We start from the raw sequence: 15,260 nt of genomic DNA, 5'->3' as shown, positions 1-15,260 counted from the left end.
ATTTGATGGACTATTTCGTGAATATTTATTTACCTGTAGTAACAATAGTTATAATCACCGAAGTAAAAAACTATCTAATAAGGTCAAAATATGCATAATTTTACTTTCCCGCGCTAGTGCGGGAAAGTGACACTTTCAAAGCTAAAATGCGTGCGGGAAAGTGGGTTAAAACGCACGGTTGTAGAAAAATAATGTTTACTCACCGTATAAAATTCGATAAACATCTAAAAAACCATCAGTCCACGTGGACTCATCATATACACTGTTTACCAATGAAAACATCGAATCGTTAAGTGCATCTGACGGCGTATAATGCCGTCCACTTTATAATGATTCGATTGCCTTTTAAGGAATACTTTCTCACATTAGATATACATATTTTTGAAACTAATTATGAAAATAATAAATTTATATAATGAGGTATATACGCCTATGGTAGATCAAACAAAATTGTCGGCAGGGTTTTTATAATCTGCAAGTGATATTGGAAGAACTATACTATGTCATCAGCGCCGATTTTGGAGCAGAGCTTCCGGCCTGTGTGTGATTTGTCGATAAAGTTGATTTTTTGGTAAAAAAGAAGCAAGGGTTTTTCGTGGTTTTCTACTAAATCAGAATGGAGTTCTTCTCAGTAGCCTATCCCAGCGGCCTATTGTAAAACTAGTTTTTTTCTGAAATTAGTAAGAGTTCAACTTTGACAGTTCAGGAAAAATGGGGTCACATTTTCGCTAGGGCCAAGAAAGCATAAAACGCTAAAAACAGCTGTGCGTACTCACTATCCGTCCTTCTAACGCCTATGTCGAGAGGGTATTTTCCCACATGCAATCCACACGAACGAAGTCCAGCAGCAGCAATCACTGCAGCGAGGATTTGATAAGAGCAGAACCACTCATAATTTTAAAGCTTAAAGATGAGTTGCACTGATTTTTTGTCTAATTTCAAATAAGATAAGGGCTTATTAAAAGCTGCTTTTCCCGGATTTCTGTCCCCAAAATTTGCAAGCCTGATTTATGGGGAAAAAGGTTTTATGTGTACAGAACCTCTAAATTTTGTGTTCAAGCTTAAACAAAAATATTACATTTAATTTGGAGCAAATTCGATGTTGTTGGACTTATAGTGTTCGAGTAAAAAACCGTCTGATTTTATTAATTTAATTTAGTTAATGCCTGATAACTAGCAAAAAGTGTGAACCAGATTACACAAAAAAGTAGCTTTATAAAAGTTTTTATAGCATATGCAAGAAAACAGAAAAAAATCAAATTACAAGTAACACCTTTAAACTACTACATGATTGTTACAATAGTACGTCAACCTACTCTGTATCGTAAGTTTTAAGTTTTGAATGTGCTAATCAAAAAATGATAGTACTTATTCACGTCGAAATGATCTTCACATCAAAATCGATTACTTGTACTTGATAAAACAGTATTCCTTTTACTGTTCTTTTCCATTGCATCACACCAATTTTTCCGTAAAATTTCTTAGGCATACTTAAGAATACTTTATTTGGTACAGTAATAGTGATATTCGTACATATTGATACATTATTTGTAACGAACCTTTGTCGATCCACACTTCGAATTCCTGACCAAAAATACAACTAATACGACACGACACGATAGATTGGAAAAGGTGTGTAGATACCGCAGTAACTTGTCGGGCGAAATTCGATCGGCGCTGGTGACATAAGCAAGCGAATGGCGCGTCGCAAGAAAAAATGAGAGCGGAGTAAAAATATTACTCATATATAAATTTATATGAGCGCTATTATAAGGCGGTTAATTGCAAAATTTTTGTTCCGACTTGCCCAATATTTTAAAAATATAAACCCAACAAACATTTTACTTATGCTATATGTCCTTTTACTTCGTTCAGAATAATTAGATAGAGTTTAATTTACAATAATACGAATGTAATACTGATGTTGTTATTGTACATTCTTAAAACTATATATATTTTTTTAATTTCTAATTGATTTATATCATTCAACGCCTGACAAATGTAATGTTCCATTTACTTTAAATAGTTTCAAATTTAAGTACTGTGTTGAATGAATTTAAAAGACTTATATACTTGTTCAAAACTAATTTGATTGCACGCTTCACTTATCATACATAATTTTTTATTTAACTATTACTAACAATGAACTAATATATATTTCTGTTTCCTTCTACAGTTTCTAATTTCAATATTAAACTAATGCCACTCTACATCCGTTTACACTGTCTACATCGTAAGGAATGCATACAATCTTTCAAGCATCTATCAAATGGCTCCATATTCGCCTATTTGTATAAATCGCTACTAATTTGAAACTTTTGGAACCACTGATATGCTGAGCATAGTTCACTAACATACACAATAAAAATAACTTTCTACAACCAAAACCCTATTTTCAGAAAGAGCAAGTTTACTGTGTTTATGTAAACATTAATTTTCTGCAGTTGTATTAATTTCAAATTTGTTAGTCTTCAATAAAGTTTCCAGATATCGCCTGCGATTAATATTCCACAGCCTAACGACCTTTATAAAGTGCGTAGTTAATTACATCTCTTTTTAAGAGTATTTTTATCTGTGTTGATTTCGATGCTCTTACTTCATCATGGACTTGCTTTTGTATAGTATTCTCTGTATTTGGTCTTGATTTATTGCCCGAATCTGAAACTAGTATATTCTTCAAAACAACATGCTATTGGATATCAATCAACGAATCCCAGTTGAAGTACAAAAAATTTGATTTTTCATACTAAATTCACTTACATTCATCAAGGAAACTTGATGACTGAAAACAGCTAGTAGTCATTGGGGGACAAATCTAGAGAATGTTGTGGGTGCAGAAGCAATTTGAAATTCAATTAATTGAATATTATCATTGTTTTCATTGATTTGTAACACTGGATTATCAGTATGAATGAGAATGTTCCTTATATGATGTGATTTTTTATTTTTCTCTTCTTCAATCAGTTCATTGATGTACGTGTGAATCCACAAGTAAAGGAAATATAAACTTGCCATCTTATCATAGCATTTTACTTTGCTTCAGGTTTCTTGCGCCGGGTTGTTTCGACTCGTATGACTATCGTTTTAATTCATGTGTGTATTTTGCACAAAAAGGTACCGTTGTGAATCATCAATTCATTTTTGTTCCATTATGCGAATACTAAAGAAAAAGAAGTTATTTTGTGTGATGGTATGGTAATTTCACGATGTCTACTAAATCTGTCAATCTCCCTTTGAGCTTTTTCATTACAAAGAGGTGATCGTTGCATCATTGTTGCTTGTATAGTTAAGTTTAAACTTTGCATACCATTCACCTATATGAGAGGTGACATAATATTTTCAAAACAAACTGTTAAAGAAAATGATATCTAGAAATAAAAATTTTCAAAAGTAAGTAATAAATAAGATTAAACACCTTCAAAAAATAGTGTTTGGCTTTTCTCTTATATGTATCTCTTAGGGTATAAATATTTTTGAATCTCAAAATAAAAAGATCCTTTAAAAGCAGGAAATTCCCGTAATTGTATCTGCATTTTTTATAATTTCAATTAACTCAAAATTGCGCGTGATTTTAAGGTTACGCGTACCGCCTCTAAAGCAAGTAGGTAATCAATTGAAAAAAAAAAAATAAGGTACTTAAAGCGAATTGAAAATCTAAAAACATGTGGCAATCTAAGCACTTTATAGAATATAAAACCGTTTGATTTTTTTATTAAGTAAAATGTTTAACAATATTTTGTCAAACTTATTAGTCCAAGCTGAAATTGTTTATTATTAACTGCATTTAATATATATTATTCAAGAATATTGGGACAATAAACAATGACTCTCAATGGAGGAAATTGCTCATGGACGTATATTTTACACAAAAGATACAAATGCTTTTAAAAAATATAGTATAACCGTTAGTGGAGAAAGTAATAAATAAAATATTAAAATAATACTAAGTGCACATATGAAATGGCAATTACATTGTGAAAGTAGAAAAATATTTTAGTAACGAATAACAGATAAGGTTGTAATTTAATGTGTTGTAATGAGCACATTACTTCATCTTGCACCTGCGTAATATAATATAATATTAAGTAATTTTGTTACATTCTCTGATATACACCCATTTAGTTCATATATCTTCGAATACTGTGAAGGTAGAATTAAGTACGATATAAATACAGTCGAAAAAAGAATTAGGAATAAATTCAGCTTCTATTCTGACACTCTTATCCAATTAATCTGAAACATGACAAATGAGAATTTTTAAAATTTGATGTAGTGTGCAAATGATTGAAGGAGGAATATACGACTTTTCAAATTTCATTCTGAATGGCGAACACTACTCCTATCGACAAGCATGTGTTCTGACAAATTGTGAACAAGCTACATCATTTAGTATGTGTTTTATAGCCATTATTATCAGACTATCACGGGATTTGAAGAGAAAATCAATGAAGTTGAAATTTCGGTGCTTATTGAGTATGATATTTTGTGGTAGAAAATCATCAACTAAAGCTAAGCTTGATAAATAGTGTAAGAACTCCGCAAGATTCATTTGAATCTCCCATGGCTCAGTGGGTTTAATTTTGAAAGATCCCTTGGGTATGAGATAGTTTTCTGAGATTACACACAATCGACCACAGACACAATCATTTTACAATTATGTTTTATGAGTGCATTTTGCAACACTTAATTGAAATAATCTAATATTCAACGTAACCAGAAACAATTCTAATCTGAAATACTCCTGGTACATTCGTTGCATATTTCAATCTTAGATAGTTACTAAAAAAATATTATTCATTAATAATTTTCAAATTTGCTTTCTTTCAGTATTTGAGCATAAAAGGACAAATTAGTGTTTAGTGTTAGGGTTAGTTTTTGTGGTAGGAATAATGAGAAGCTCTTCAATATTTTCCAATTCATGCGGTGGCGGAAGGGTAGCAGATATTGATAATTTTAATAATCAAACCTGTGTCGGATAACAATGATAACAAAAACATTCGGTATTCATATACGATCATTTGTAATGCTTTTCTCGTGATTTGTTTTCTCATTTTTTTCATTCTAATATGAAAGTATTGTATAATAAGTATGAGCTTATCAAGAAATTTATATAGCAACAAACTGTCAAAAATGTTTTTAAATCGATAATTTCACTCGGGGAATCACAATTCTAGTATGTGAGAGAGTAAGAAAAAAAGGAAAGGTAAAAAGAAAAGTAGGGTATATACATCACTCCACATCCACACATAAACTTTACCAACGATTATTACAACTCTGATGAACTGTGATGGGCGCCAGGTCCTTTATAAATGGCTTATAATACATTGTGGAAGTGCTCAATAAAATGCAAAGTATCCCATTCATATTAATCTAGCGCGCTTAAATTTATGTTGTTCAAATATTCTACTCTAGTTTCCTAGTGGGCCTATTGGCCACTTTTCTTTCTTTCTCGTATGCTGCTAATTTTCTTCACAATATCAGTCTCATATAGACTCAAGTCTGTAACTACATTATGTTTATTTCACCCTTTAAATCAAGGAAGGTTTACAGTTATTGAGAATTCCACATAATTTTCATAAATTTCACGAAATTCTTTAAAAAAATTGTTACCATTCAGCTAGGGTACCAAAAACTGTGGGCTCCTTGGGCAACAGCAATATTGAGTGGGTGACTCTCTATGTATCTTTCTTATTTATGGCCTATAAAAAGTGAGGCACCAAAAATCCAAATATTTTTAACATCAGATTATTGAAAAGTCAAATCTTTTTCCACAAATCGCTAAAATTCACTAATCCCTATAGTGAAAAATATCTTATCTCCTTTACCCACTAACTAGCATTTGTGTTTTATTCCTTGTTTCTGTAGAAAGCATACTTTTTTCAAACATTCGTATTGTTTTGTTTGTGTTTTTATATGTCACCATCATAATTAATATCAACCAAAAATCATTAGAATTTCCTCTCATATTTCTCCTATAATTCTAAAAAATGCATGTAACTTGATTATGAGGGGATTAGATTTGTTTTTTATAATTGTCTCCTAATAAACATTATTTGGTTAACGTTAATGTTAATGTTAACGATCGTACTCGTATGTATGTTTAGTGATTTGTGATTTTTTCGTATTTTCTTTGATAAATTTTGTAATAGAATACCTTCTGGTATATATACATTACCACAACAGTAAACTAATTAGACAATTTTAAATAACGAATACACACTACCTTTGTTTGGAAAGTGAACTACAACACAACACGGCCGTGCCGTCATGCTCCGGTTGTCTATTAATTACAATCACAAAATACATGAGGAGATAAATGGAACCTGGTATAAAACATGATTGAAAATAGAAATGGATTTTATCCACGACTGTTGTATAATATATCCATTATAGTGTTTGCTCGATCTTAATAATACCCATTAATCACGGCAATGATACATGAATCACTGCTGCAAAGTGCTTCCTTGATTTAGCTATATTATATTGCTTTGCTACAAAAATTGCCTTTCAAAATTTTATCATGTAAACCAATATATATATATATATATATATATATATATATATATATATATATATATATATATATATATTCAATTCAGTTCTATACACAAAAAAATTAAAAGTGCATTTTCCTAGTCTAGATTCGAACCCTTAACCCGTAGTCGGAAGGCACGGTTCATATACATTGAGCTATCAGCGACTTGGAATGTACTTGGGGGAATTATTAATAAATATAAATAAATGACATCATGCTGTAAGGTACAAAATATTTGTTAAGCTAAATACATAGATATTTGTCTTAATTATTATGAGATATGATCGATTATTAAAATTATCAATAACTGTATATAAATGAATAATAATATCTACATTTAATGTGATATTTATAAGATTAAAATAATAGTTCCTAATAATGTAACAACATTTTCCATCAAACAAACTTCAACAAATATATTCAGTAGTCGTGGATAAGTATAATATTCTACTCGCATATAATGAGTAATTATTCACGAGATAGAGTTTATTGCCACGAGTGCTAGAGAGTGGAATAAATTACCTTCATTATTCACTCGTGATTAATATACTATAATCCAACATAAATTATATTATTTTTGGAAACGAGATAACCTAAAAAATTTCATTGTTTTTCTATCAGTCATTTATTTTTATAAAAAACAATTAATTTATATTTCACACAGTTTGTATCGTTATCATTTGATAATCATTATTTTTTATTTGTTTCAGGATGGACTCAATCCTCTTAGGCACCTTTGCTACCCGGGCAGTGACGTCTTTATGTTATGTTTTTCAATTGTAAAGCCTAATTCTTTCATATCTGCATGTACTAGATGGGCTGACGAACTTTCTCGATTAGGCGCAGCTGTAGTTCTTGTAGGAACCCAAGCGGATCTTGCGACTAATGTTGATGTGATTAACCGGCTGAGACAATTCGGCCAACGACCAGTGATGCAGTCAGAAGCTAGAGGCCTCGCCGAAAGACTAAATGCTCCTTACATAGAGACCTCTGCTTTGGCATGCACTCATTTAAAAGAAGCCTTTGATACAGCCATTGTGATAGCTTTAAAAAGACAAAAAAGAAAAACGCGACCTTGGATGAAACTACTTTGTTGTATTCGTTAGTTATTACGGAATAATTTTTTCATTCTCTGTACAGAATTTGTAAAGCATGAAAAGAATATTTTGTGCTCGGTTAACGTCAGTATTTTTTATTAAATATGGTATTGGCAGAAACCAATGCTAAAAGGAATGAATATTAGAGTTTCATTTAATTATGTATCTTAATGAAATTCGTCAATTCATATTCCTACATGATAAAAAATTTGCATTGGTTTCTTGTTTCGTATATAAACACCATCTACTGAAAATATTTTAGTAAAAAATGAGGTGATATATTTTTTAAATATCCATATACTTAGTTTATTCTTAATTTTTTCGGAATTATTCACTACAATCTCGGATAAATCTTCGAGCATCGTATTTTTCAGAATAGAGATATAGATTCTAGGTAATAATACTTAATATTGAAAAAAATTGAAACTTCATTTTTTATTTTTAATATTTTTTTTATAAAATACTTGTAGTTTATACATTTTTAAAAGTCTCTCTCTACTTGTTATATGAATTTTTGACTGATCCCTCTCTATCGATATGTTACATGGAAGAACTCAATTAAAATTTCATACCAAATTCACTATTCGCGAAAATTACGAAGTGGGCGACATCTGTTAATTTTCTTTCAAACTTCAATAGAGGTGAACAACATGGCTAGAATACGAACTAATTGTGTTGTTTTATAAACAAAAGTAAGTGTTATTTGAAATTTTAGTCAAAATAGTCAAATAATATATCTGTTTAAAGTGCTGAGATAAAAACAAACACACATTCATAAGGTGCACTTCGAAAACAATATAAATATGGTAAAAATTGTATTGTATTGTGTTATTTTAATGGTCTGCTTCTGTCTCCAACATATTCCATGATGTTAAAAAAGGTTATTTCAATTTTCGTCGTTTTTAGAATGATTCTTAAACATTACTTTTTGTTCTAAAATTAAGAAAATCCTACTAAAATAATTAAAAACACAAAACAAAAATTAACAGCATCAAACACCCCTTTACAGATTATATTGATGTTCACCGCTATAGAAGCCAAATTCAGCCCTATCTAGTGACACATGATTTTCACCAATACGTGCAATTTTGGTTGCTTCAATATGTCATGTAATTATAACTATGTTTTTTATTTTGTCAATGGTTCCAAATATAAACTAAAATTACAGATTACTTAAAATTACAGATTTCTTACTGCACATATGAAGCTTTTAATTCATAATTGATATATTTAGTTCGTACTCTATAGAAATTTCTCAATAATATTTGTTATTTGTTGATATCTGTTATGTGTCAATTTTATTACTTTATTTAATTTGTCACATTATTTAATTTACTTATAATTTTATTGTTCATAGTTTTGATAAAATTTCAGTTCTATGGTTTGACATTTTAAATTATCTGTAGAGTATCCAAAACAAATTTTTTGCGTTTTTTGTGGTAAATGAATTATCTCCAAAAAATCAAAAAAAAACCCAGAAATATACAAATTAATCGGATTGAATATTTCTAACTAAATTTGGAAATATTTCTAATGTATCCAATAATAATGCTACTCTTCATAACGTGATATACAGTGTGTCGCCTTTTAGATGAAGACATTCTCATATTTTTGTCATCTCAACATATTTATTAATTTTTTGGTAGGGGTGGTTAACCAGTACATTGGAAAATAACCAGAACTAATTTTAAAGCATAGGGTTAACGATCCGTTGGGCAAATCAAAAACTTATCACCAAACCACAAAAATCTCTTGAAAGGTATCTTATGAATTATAAATTATTGTACTAAATTAAAAACATTTATCATGTAAGGCCATATTGCACCGACTACAAAATTTTGTTTTTCACTTTTGCGGTGTTTCTATTACATACTTTGTCCGAGATATGGAATGTTGTTCTGCGTATCGAGAGTCAATACTTCTAAAATTAGTACGAGGACCGGTAGATGAGGGAGGTTTTACTTATTATTGTAAAACATAGACTACATGTCCTCCGTTTAAAATATTTATTCTATTCCCAATCTGACTTGATCAAAACCACGCGTTGAACGTGAAAAACTCAAAAATTTCAAATCAGAATCGGTTTTCATTTAAAACCTATCCTATGATTAGAGATGTTGCTGTTCACAAGTTCATTTCTCCCATAGACTGTTTGTAGGTACCTAACCATATTGAGTTGAGGAAATTAAATTTTCGATTATTAATGATAATATGACTAAGTTATTATCCTTCCATAACACCCAGGCTTGTTCAACGAATCATACGCTCCTCCATTCATTTTTTATTCGTCATACAAGAGTTTTCAGTTGGATATCTGGTTATTCAATTTCCTTGTACAGTACCGGTGAAACTGAAATTCACTTTCAATAATTTTGGTGAGGTAACTTATAACAAAATTTCCAAATTAGAATGAAAAGAGTGAATCTGAGTTATATATATTCAAATCAACAAATTCAATTCCAACTTATTCTTCTAATATTTTTTCTCATTGCATCTATAAAACATATCGTGAAACAACAGTATTTTTAGTAAAATATTATATTGTTAACAATTAATGACGAAATTGATGGAATATTACAATTTTATATAATATATGATATACGTAATTACTATACTGTCGTAAATGTTACGAGTTTGAAAAACCATAATATAAAAAATGTATTTTCATTATTAAAGAGATACATAATCAAAAATCTCTTACTTGCATATTTAGTAACATATTTCAACACAATTTTTTCTTGGTTTGAGGCGCATTCAGTACAGTACTTTCCGTGATTTCATTTTTACACTGCACTTAATAGATGGTAGTCATACGCGGAAGTTTACCCTTCCTTGGCTTCGACTATAATTAACAATTATTATTGGCTTACCATTTAATTCTGAAATTTCCACTCCTTAATGCAATCTGGTAATAAATAATACACATTCATTTTTTTTTGACAAAGTTTTATTTTGTTCAAAACAGAATATTGAAGATTTAGTATTCCTGCCTTTCGTTTCTAATAACTCTGGATGTAACTCTTTCTTATTTTTACTTATCGTTCCTAAAATGGCTTATATGGCTCTTTTAAAAGTTTATCGACAATGGACAGCCGTCAACTAGGCATTTTCATAAAAAATCTCATAGCAATACACTTTTATGCTATACTTAGATCGGTTTTAGGCATATATAGTTTGAATGCATACCTGCCATGAAATTTTGTTTCTAATTAAATTTGGTACGACATTCATGAAATGAACTGTGTACTTTTTGTTTTTTTTTTGAGGCAGAATAACGCCGCAAATATCACAACTCCTACCTGCAACAGTATGAATTACATTTGATAGAAAGAAACTCAAGAAAAAAATAAGAAATATGAAATCATTTTTATTTAACAAAATTTCATCGGAAAGAAAACTACGTAGCTCTGCTCTCACCTCTTCCCCCCGTCACAATGCTTAGCCGTAGTATTTGAATTTATTCCCCCCGTCATGGACGAGCTACGTGGTGTATGGACGTTCCCATAACAAAGTAAAATACTTGCTTTAACAATAAATTGCAGTACAATTCATGACAATTCGGCTTTACCTCTCAATAAAAGTTTAGACTGCATGATAATCATTAGTATATGAAGAATAAAATTTATAAAAAAAATTCAAGAATCGAGAAATTTGTGGCAAAACAAAACAAGTATGTGAAGTGAAAACTTCTCTCAAACAGGCGGGAACTTTGTTGAGAGAGATTGAACTTAATACTTATTATAACTATTTATTGTATGTTTTCCCTCAACCATCTCAATAATAAAATTGCAATAAAATATTTGAATATAAAACATTAAACTGCTAATGGGCTTAGATATTTCGAAACCCTAATGTTGTCCAAAATATCGACCATAGGCCATATTTTTATTTCTCGTTGGAGTCTTGGTATCAATTTCTAATACTATTCCTACCGTGCCCGGTCAAATAACCATTTTTATAATTTATAATGTTTCTTTAACATTAGTCGATCCGTATATACCGTGGAAATAGAATAATATACCATAGATACTTATTGTTTACAATACTACAAAATTTGACATAGATGTAACAGACCCAATGGATAGAAATTATCAAGTCAGATGGAACTGTCGAATATGGCCATTTTGGATATACATTTCTGGTTCAATGTTCATGTTCAATAGTGTGAAGAGTCAAGATTTTTTTTTTCAATTGGTAAAAAAACTTGCCTCGGAGCGAGTATTAACAACAGCTAGAAAAAGATGAGCGATCAGCATGTAAATACAGCTTCATATGTACGGAAAAATCAAATCAAATTATTATTAAGACAATAAACCAAACAAAAAATGTGAAATACTGACGAACAATGTACAATTCAAACTATTACATACATGTAGAAAACTTCAATTAATAATAATGGCAGATTGATGTTATAATTTTGATTTCAAAAAATATAATTTTTTCGTCATTTTTTTTTCATTCTGTATTAAGTTTTTCTAAATACTGGTCATTTGACGGGTCATAGTAATGATAGGTGTACGAAAATGTCGTGACGATAGGAATAGTATTCATTTCTGTTAATTATCTTCAAAAATGAGGGCCACTACCCACCCTGTTTAACTCAGTATAAATAGGTCTTCATCTTAAATGCAACCCTCTATATGATCAGATTTACGCATTCTTAAATTTTTGGAACCGTTAATATTTGAAATAATCTATTGTTTATTGTAGCATACATAAGTTTCTGTAGTATCTATTCAATTTTTTCATGTAAACGATTACTTCCATTGTGTGTGATAAATATTACTTTAATTAATTAGCGTGAGAAATTTTTCTTAAAGAAATAAAAATGTTTTTGGTTAAATTACTCCAATCTATATTCTGTATTACGACAAATATATTATGTGAATCATCTTCATTGGAACAATGATTGAAATAACTTTTTATTTACATTTATCACGTCTATATTGATAGATACAAAATAGTTTATTGTAGTTGCTTCAGATAAATAAGTTAAATAAAGAAATGAATGCTACAACTCATTGTTCTGTATTTCTTATTTAAGTAAAGATATCAAGTTACTTTGATTTTAATAATATTTATTTTAAACATACAAACATACATACAGGATGTGAATTATAAAATTACTGATTCATTGACGTTACATTTGTTTAAAAGAACTTAAATTTGATATTGGAGTCCTTCACATCTTTTGCTCGTGGTTGAGTTTGTAACACCATGAAATAAACTTTTGTCTTACTTTTACGCTCAGTATGTAGGTAAAAGTTACAGATCTCGATCAACAGTCACTATACATAGAGAAAGTTCATTTTTTATTGTGTCATACTTTTGTGACAAGACCATAGGTGCACCATAAGCCATTTGAACCATAAAAATTCTGTGGAACAATTATTTGAAATTTCAAATGATACACTAAATTGTCCGATTGTTAATAGAGAAAACACAGAAAATGGGCTCGTGTATGGAATGCTGCATTGACCAACTAAAAAAGGCGAGAAAAGCCAAAAGAATAACAAATATACAGAAACAAAATATCTACCCAATTAGCATTTGTTTATTTCGTGTACTCGTATATTGAATCAGTCTCACTTAATAGACGCTCTCAGTACTACCACAACTACTTACAGACGCTGCCAGAAGAAATAAAATTTTTAGATTAACAGTTGGGCTAAAACTATTTTAGTGAAATTTGAAGAAAAAAGGTTTATGATTAAAAGAGAAATCAAGGGGTCTAGCTCAAATTACACGGAACAGTTGTTTCTTCTAATTTGCTGTAATTATATTATAATGTGGAAAACACACTGAGGCGTGATAAAAAAAACCCAATCAATAAATAGAGCTGGGATTCTCAACAAAAGATATATACGTAGCAAGTAACACACCTAAGTGAAGTCCAAGCTCTTAACACCTTAAGACATTTTTCCACTTCTAACCTTCATTTGTTTGTCTTACTTATTCACTAAAATTTGTGTTGTAGTGTAATTCCTCCACAGGTCTCTAAAATTCGTCTATCTTTGATATACCATACTACTTGTGTTGAAGAAGACGAAACTCAAATTTATATTTATACCCAAATGTAGGATTATATTAAAATGTTTAGATTTTCCAAGAATACAAAAAAAATTTTATGGATAAACAACTAATTACCAAATATTTATAATAACGTTTCTTGGCATCTACGACGCACAAAATGGTTATGACACAGATAAAAGTAAAGTAATAATAGATGTTGCTTGAGAAAAACATCGTATGTTATAGCAAAAAACTCAAATAATAAAGAGATTTCTAAATAATTAAAATCAATTTCTAAGAGTTTGAGTTTAGATAAATATTTTATAAGAGTTTTGGTGACGCTCATTTATAGCAACGAATTTTTTGCATACAATTTATGGGATTATTTAAACAAAATATGATGATTTGAAAATACATATTTGACTGTAAGTTGGCGATTTAATCAAAAACATTCTTATATAGTTCTCCTGTAGGTAATCAAATGATATCGATATAAATTATTTATTTAAGATTCTCGTAGTGTTTCTAAGTGAATTTATAACGAACCATTAACGTTTTGCTTAACGCTATTTAATTGTGTATGGAATCCTATGAAATTGATTAAAATTTAATCAAATTGAATTCTTATCATGGTGATTTGGAGTATTTTTATGAATATTTTTCACCGATATAAAACTGATTTTTTTTTGTGATTTCACAGACAATTTATATCATATAATCTTATCGTAAAAATTACTAGTTTGCATGCCACTTCTCCTAAAATTTGGGTTCTGTATAATTTTTATAAAGAAGGTCAGATAGATAACAAACGTTACTGGTTCCGTGTTTTGATACTCCGTTTTGATAAAAGTGATGAATATAAGTAAGGATTTGTTTAAGATTCAATAATAATATAATTGCAAAGAAAAGAATGACCTCTAAATACTACTCTAAATATGACATCAGAAATTGGTGATTTACTAGAACAACTTTGCAAGTGTAACTTCTTTAATGTAATTTCGTGTTTCTAAATTGTTTGGTTATATTTTTTTTAATATTGTACTGTATATAATGCAATTTTTTATGTTATCACAATGTTCGTAAAGTGCTTTTAAACCAATAAAAGTATTTATTTATTGATAAAGTGTGTTATTTATAAGTATATTACAATCAAGGACATTGACTTGAGATGATTGTTTTTTGCTAATATATTATTCCAAAATTTTAACACCGATGTTTGAACTGATCAAAACTGTATCAAATGAATCATGTAATGAGGAAACCCAATTTCAATTGTTTGACTAAGGATTAAATTGATTTTCATGTGCTTCCGATAAATAAATAATATATACAATAAATAAAAAACATATTTAAAAGCATATTTTATAAATATACAGTGCAGAATATTTTAATTGTATACTGACAAATAGATAATATAGAAAAGTATTTCATTAGAAAAATATCAAGAAGAAATAAGACAATACATTAGAAATTCAAAATTGGTAATCATTAGTAACCAACACAGATATACATCATAAACCCCGTATAGGTCTTTCATTCCAACTACAGAAAGAGGATGTGCAATTATAACTGCTACATATTTGAAATTAATTTTGATAAAGACTTAAAGAGAAGAA

The 15,260-nt window shown here is 29.5% G+C and overlaps 1 protein-coding gene across 2 annotated transcripts in view; it reads left to right on the top strand.

Annotated features, from left to right (window-relative positions):
- The window catches only part of LOC130901543 (rho-related GTP-binding protein RhoU-like), a 134,478-nt gene extending 119,711 nt beyond the window's left edge, over positions 1-14,767 (top strand). For both annotated transcript variants that reach the window (XM_057812995.1, XM_057812996.1), the window contains exon 5: positions 7,246-14,767. In XM_057812995.1, the coding sequence (XP_057668978.1) occupies positions 7,246-7,641 (396 nt within the window). In that variant the 3' untranslated portion in view covers positions 7,642-14,767. The remainder of the gene's footprint in view (positions 1-7,245) is intronic.
- The last annotated feature ends 493 nt before the right edge of the window (positions 14,768-15,260 follow it).

Source organism: Diorhabda carinulata, chromosome X (genome assembly GCF_026250575.1).
Source record: "Diorhabda carinulata isolate Delta chromosome X, icDioCari1.1, whole genome shotgun sequence".
Lineage (NCBI taxonomy): Eukaryota > Metazoa > Arthropoda > Insecta > Coleoptera > Chrysomelidae > Diorhabda > Diorhabda carinulata.
The sequence above is the reverse complement of the archived record's forward strand: the minus strand, read 5'-3'. Positions and strand labels throughout refer to the sequence as shown.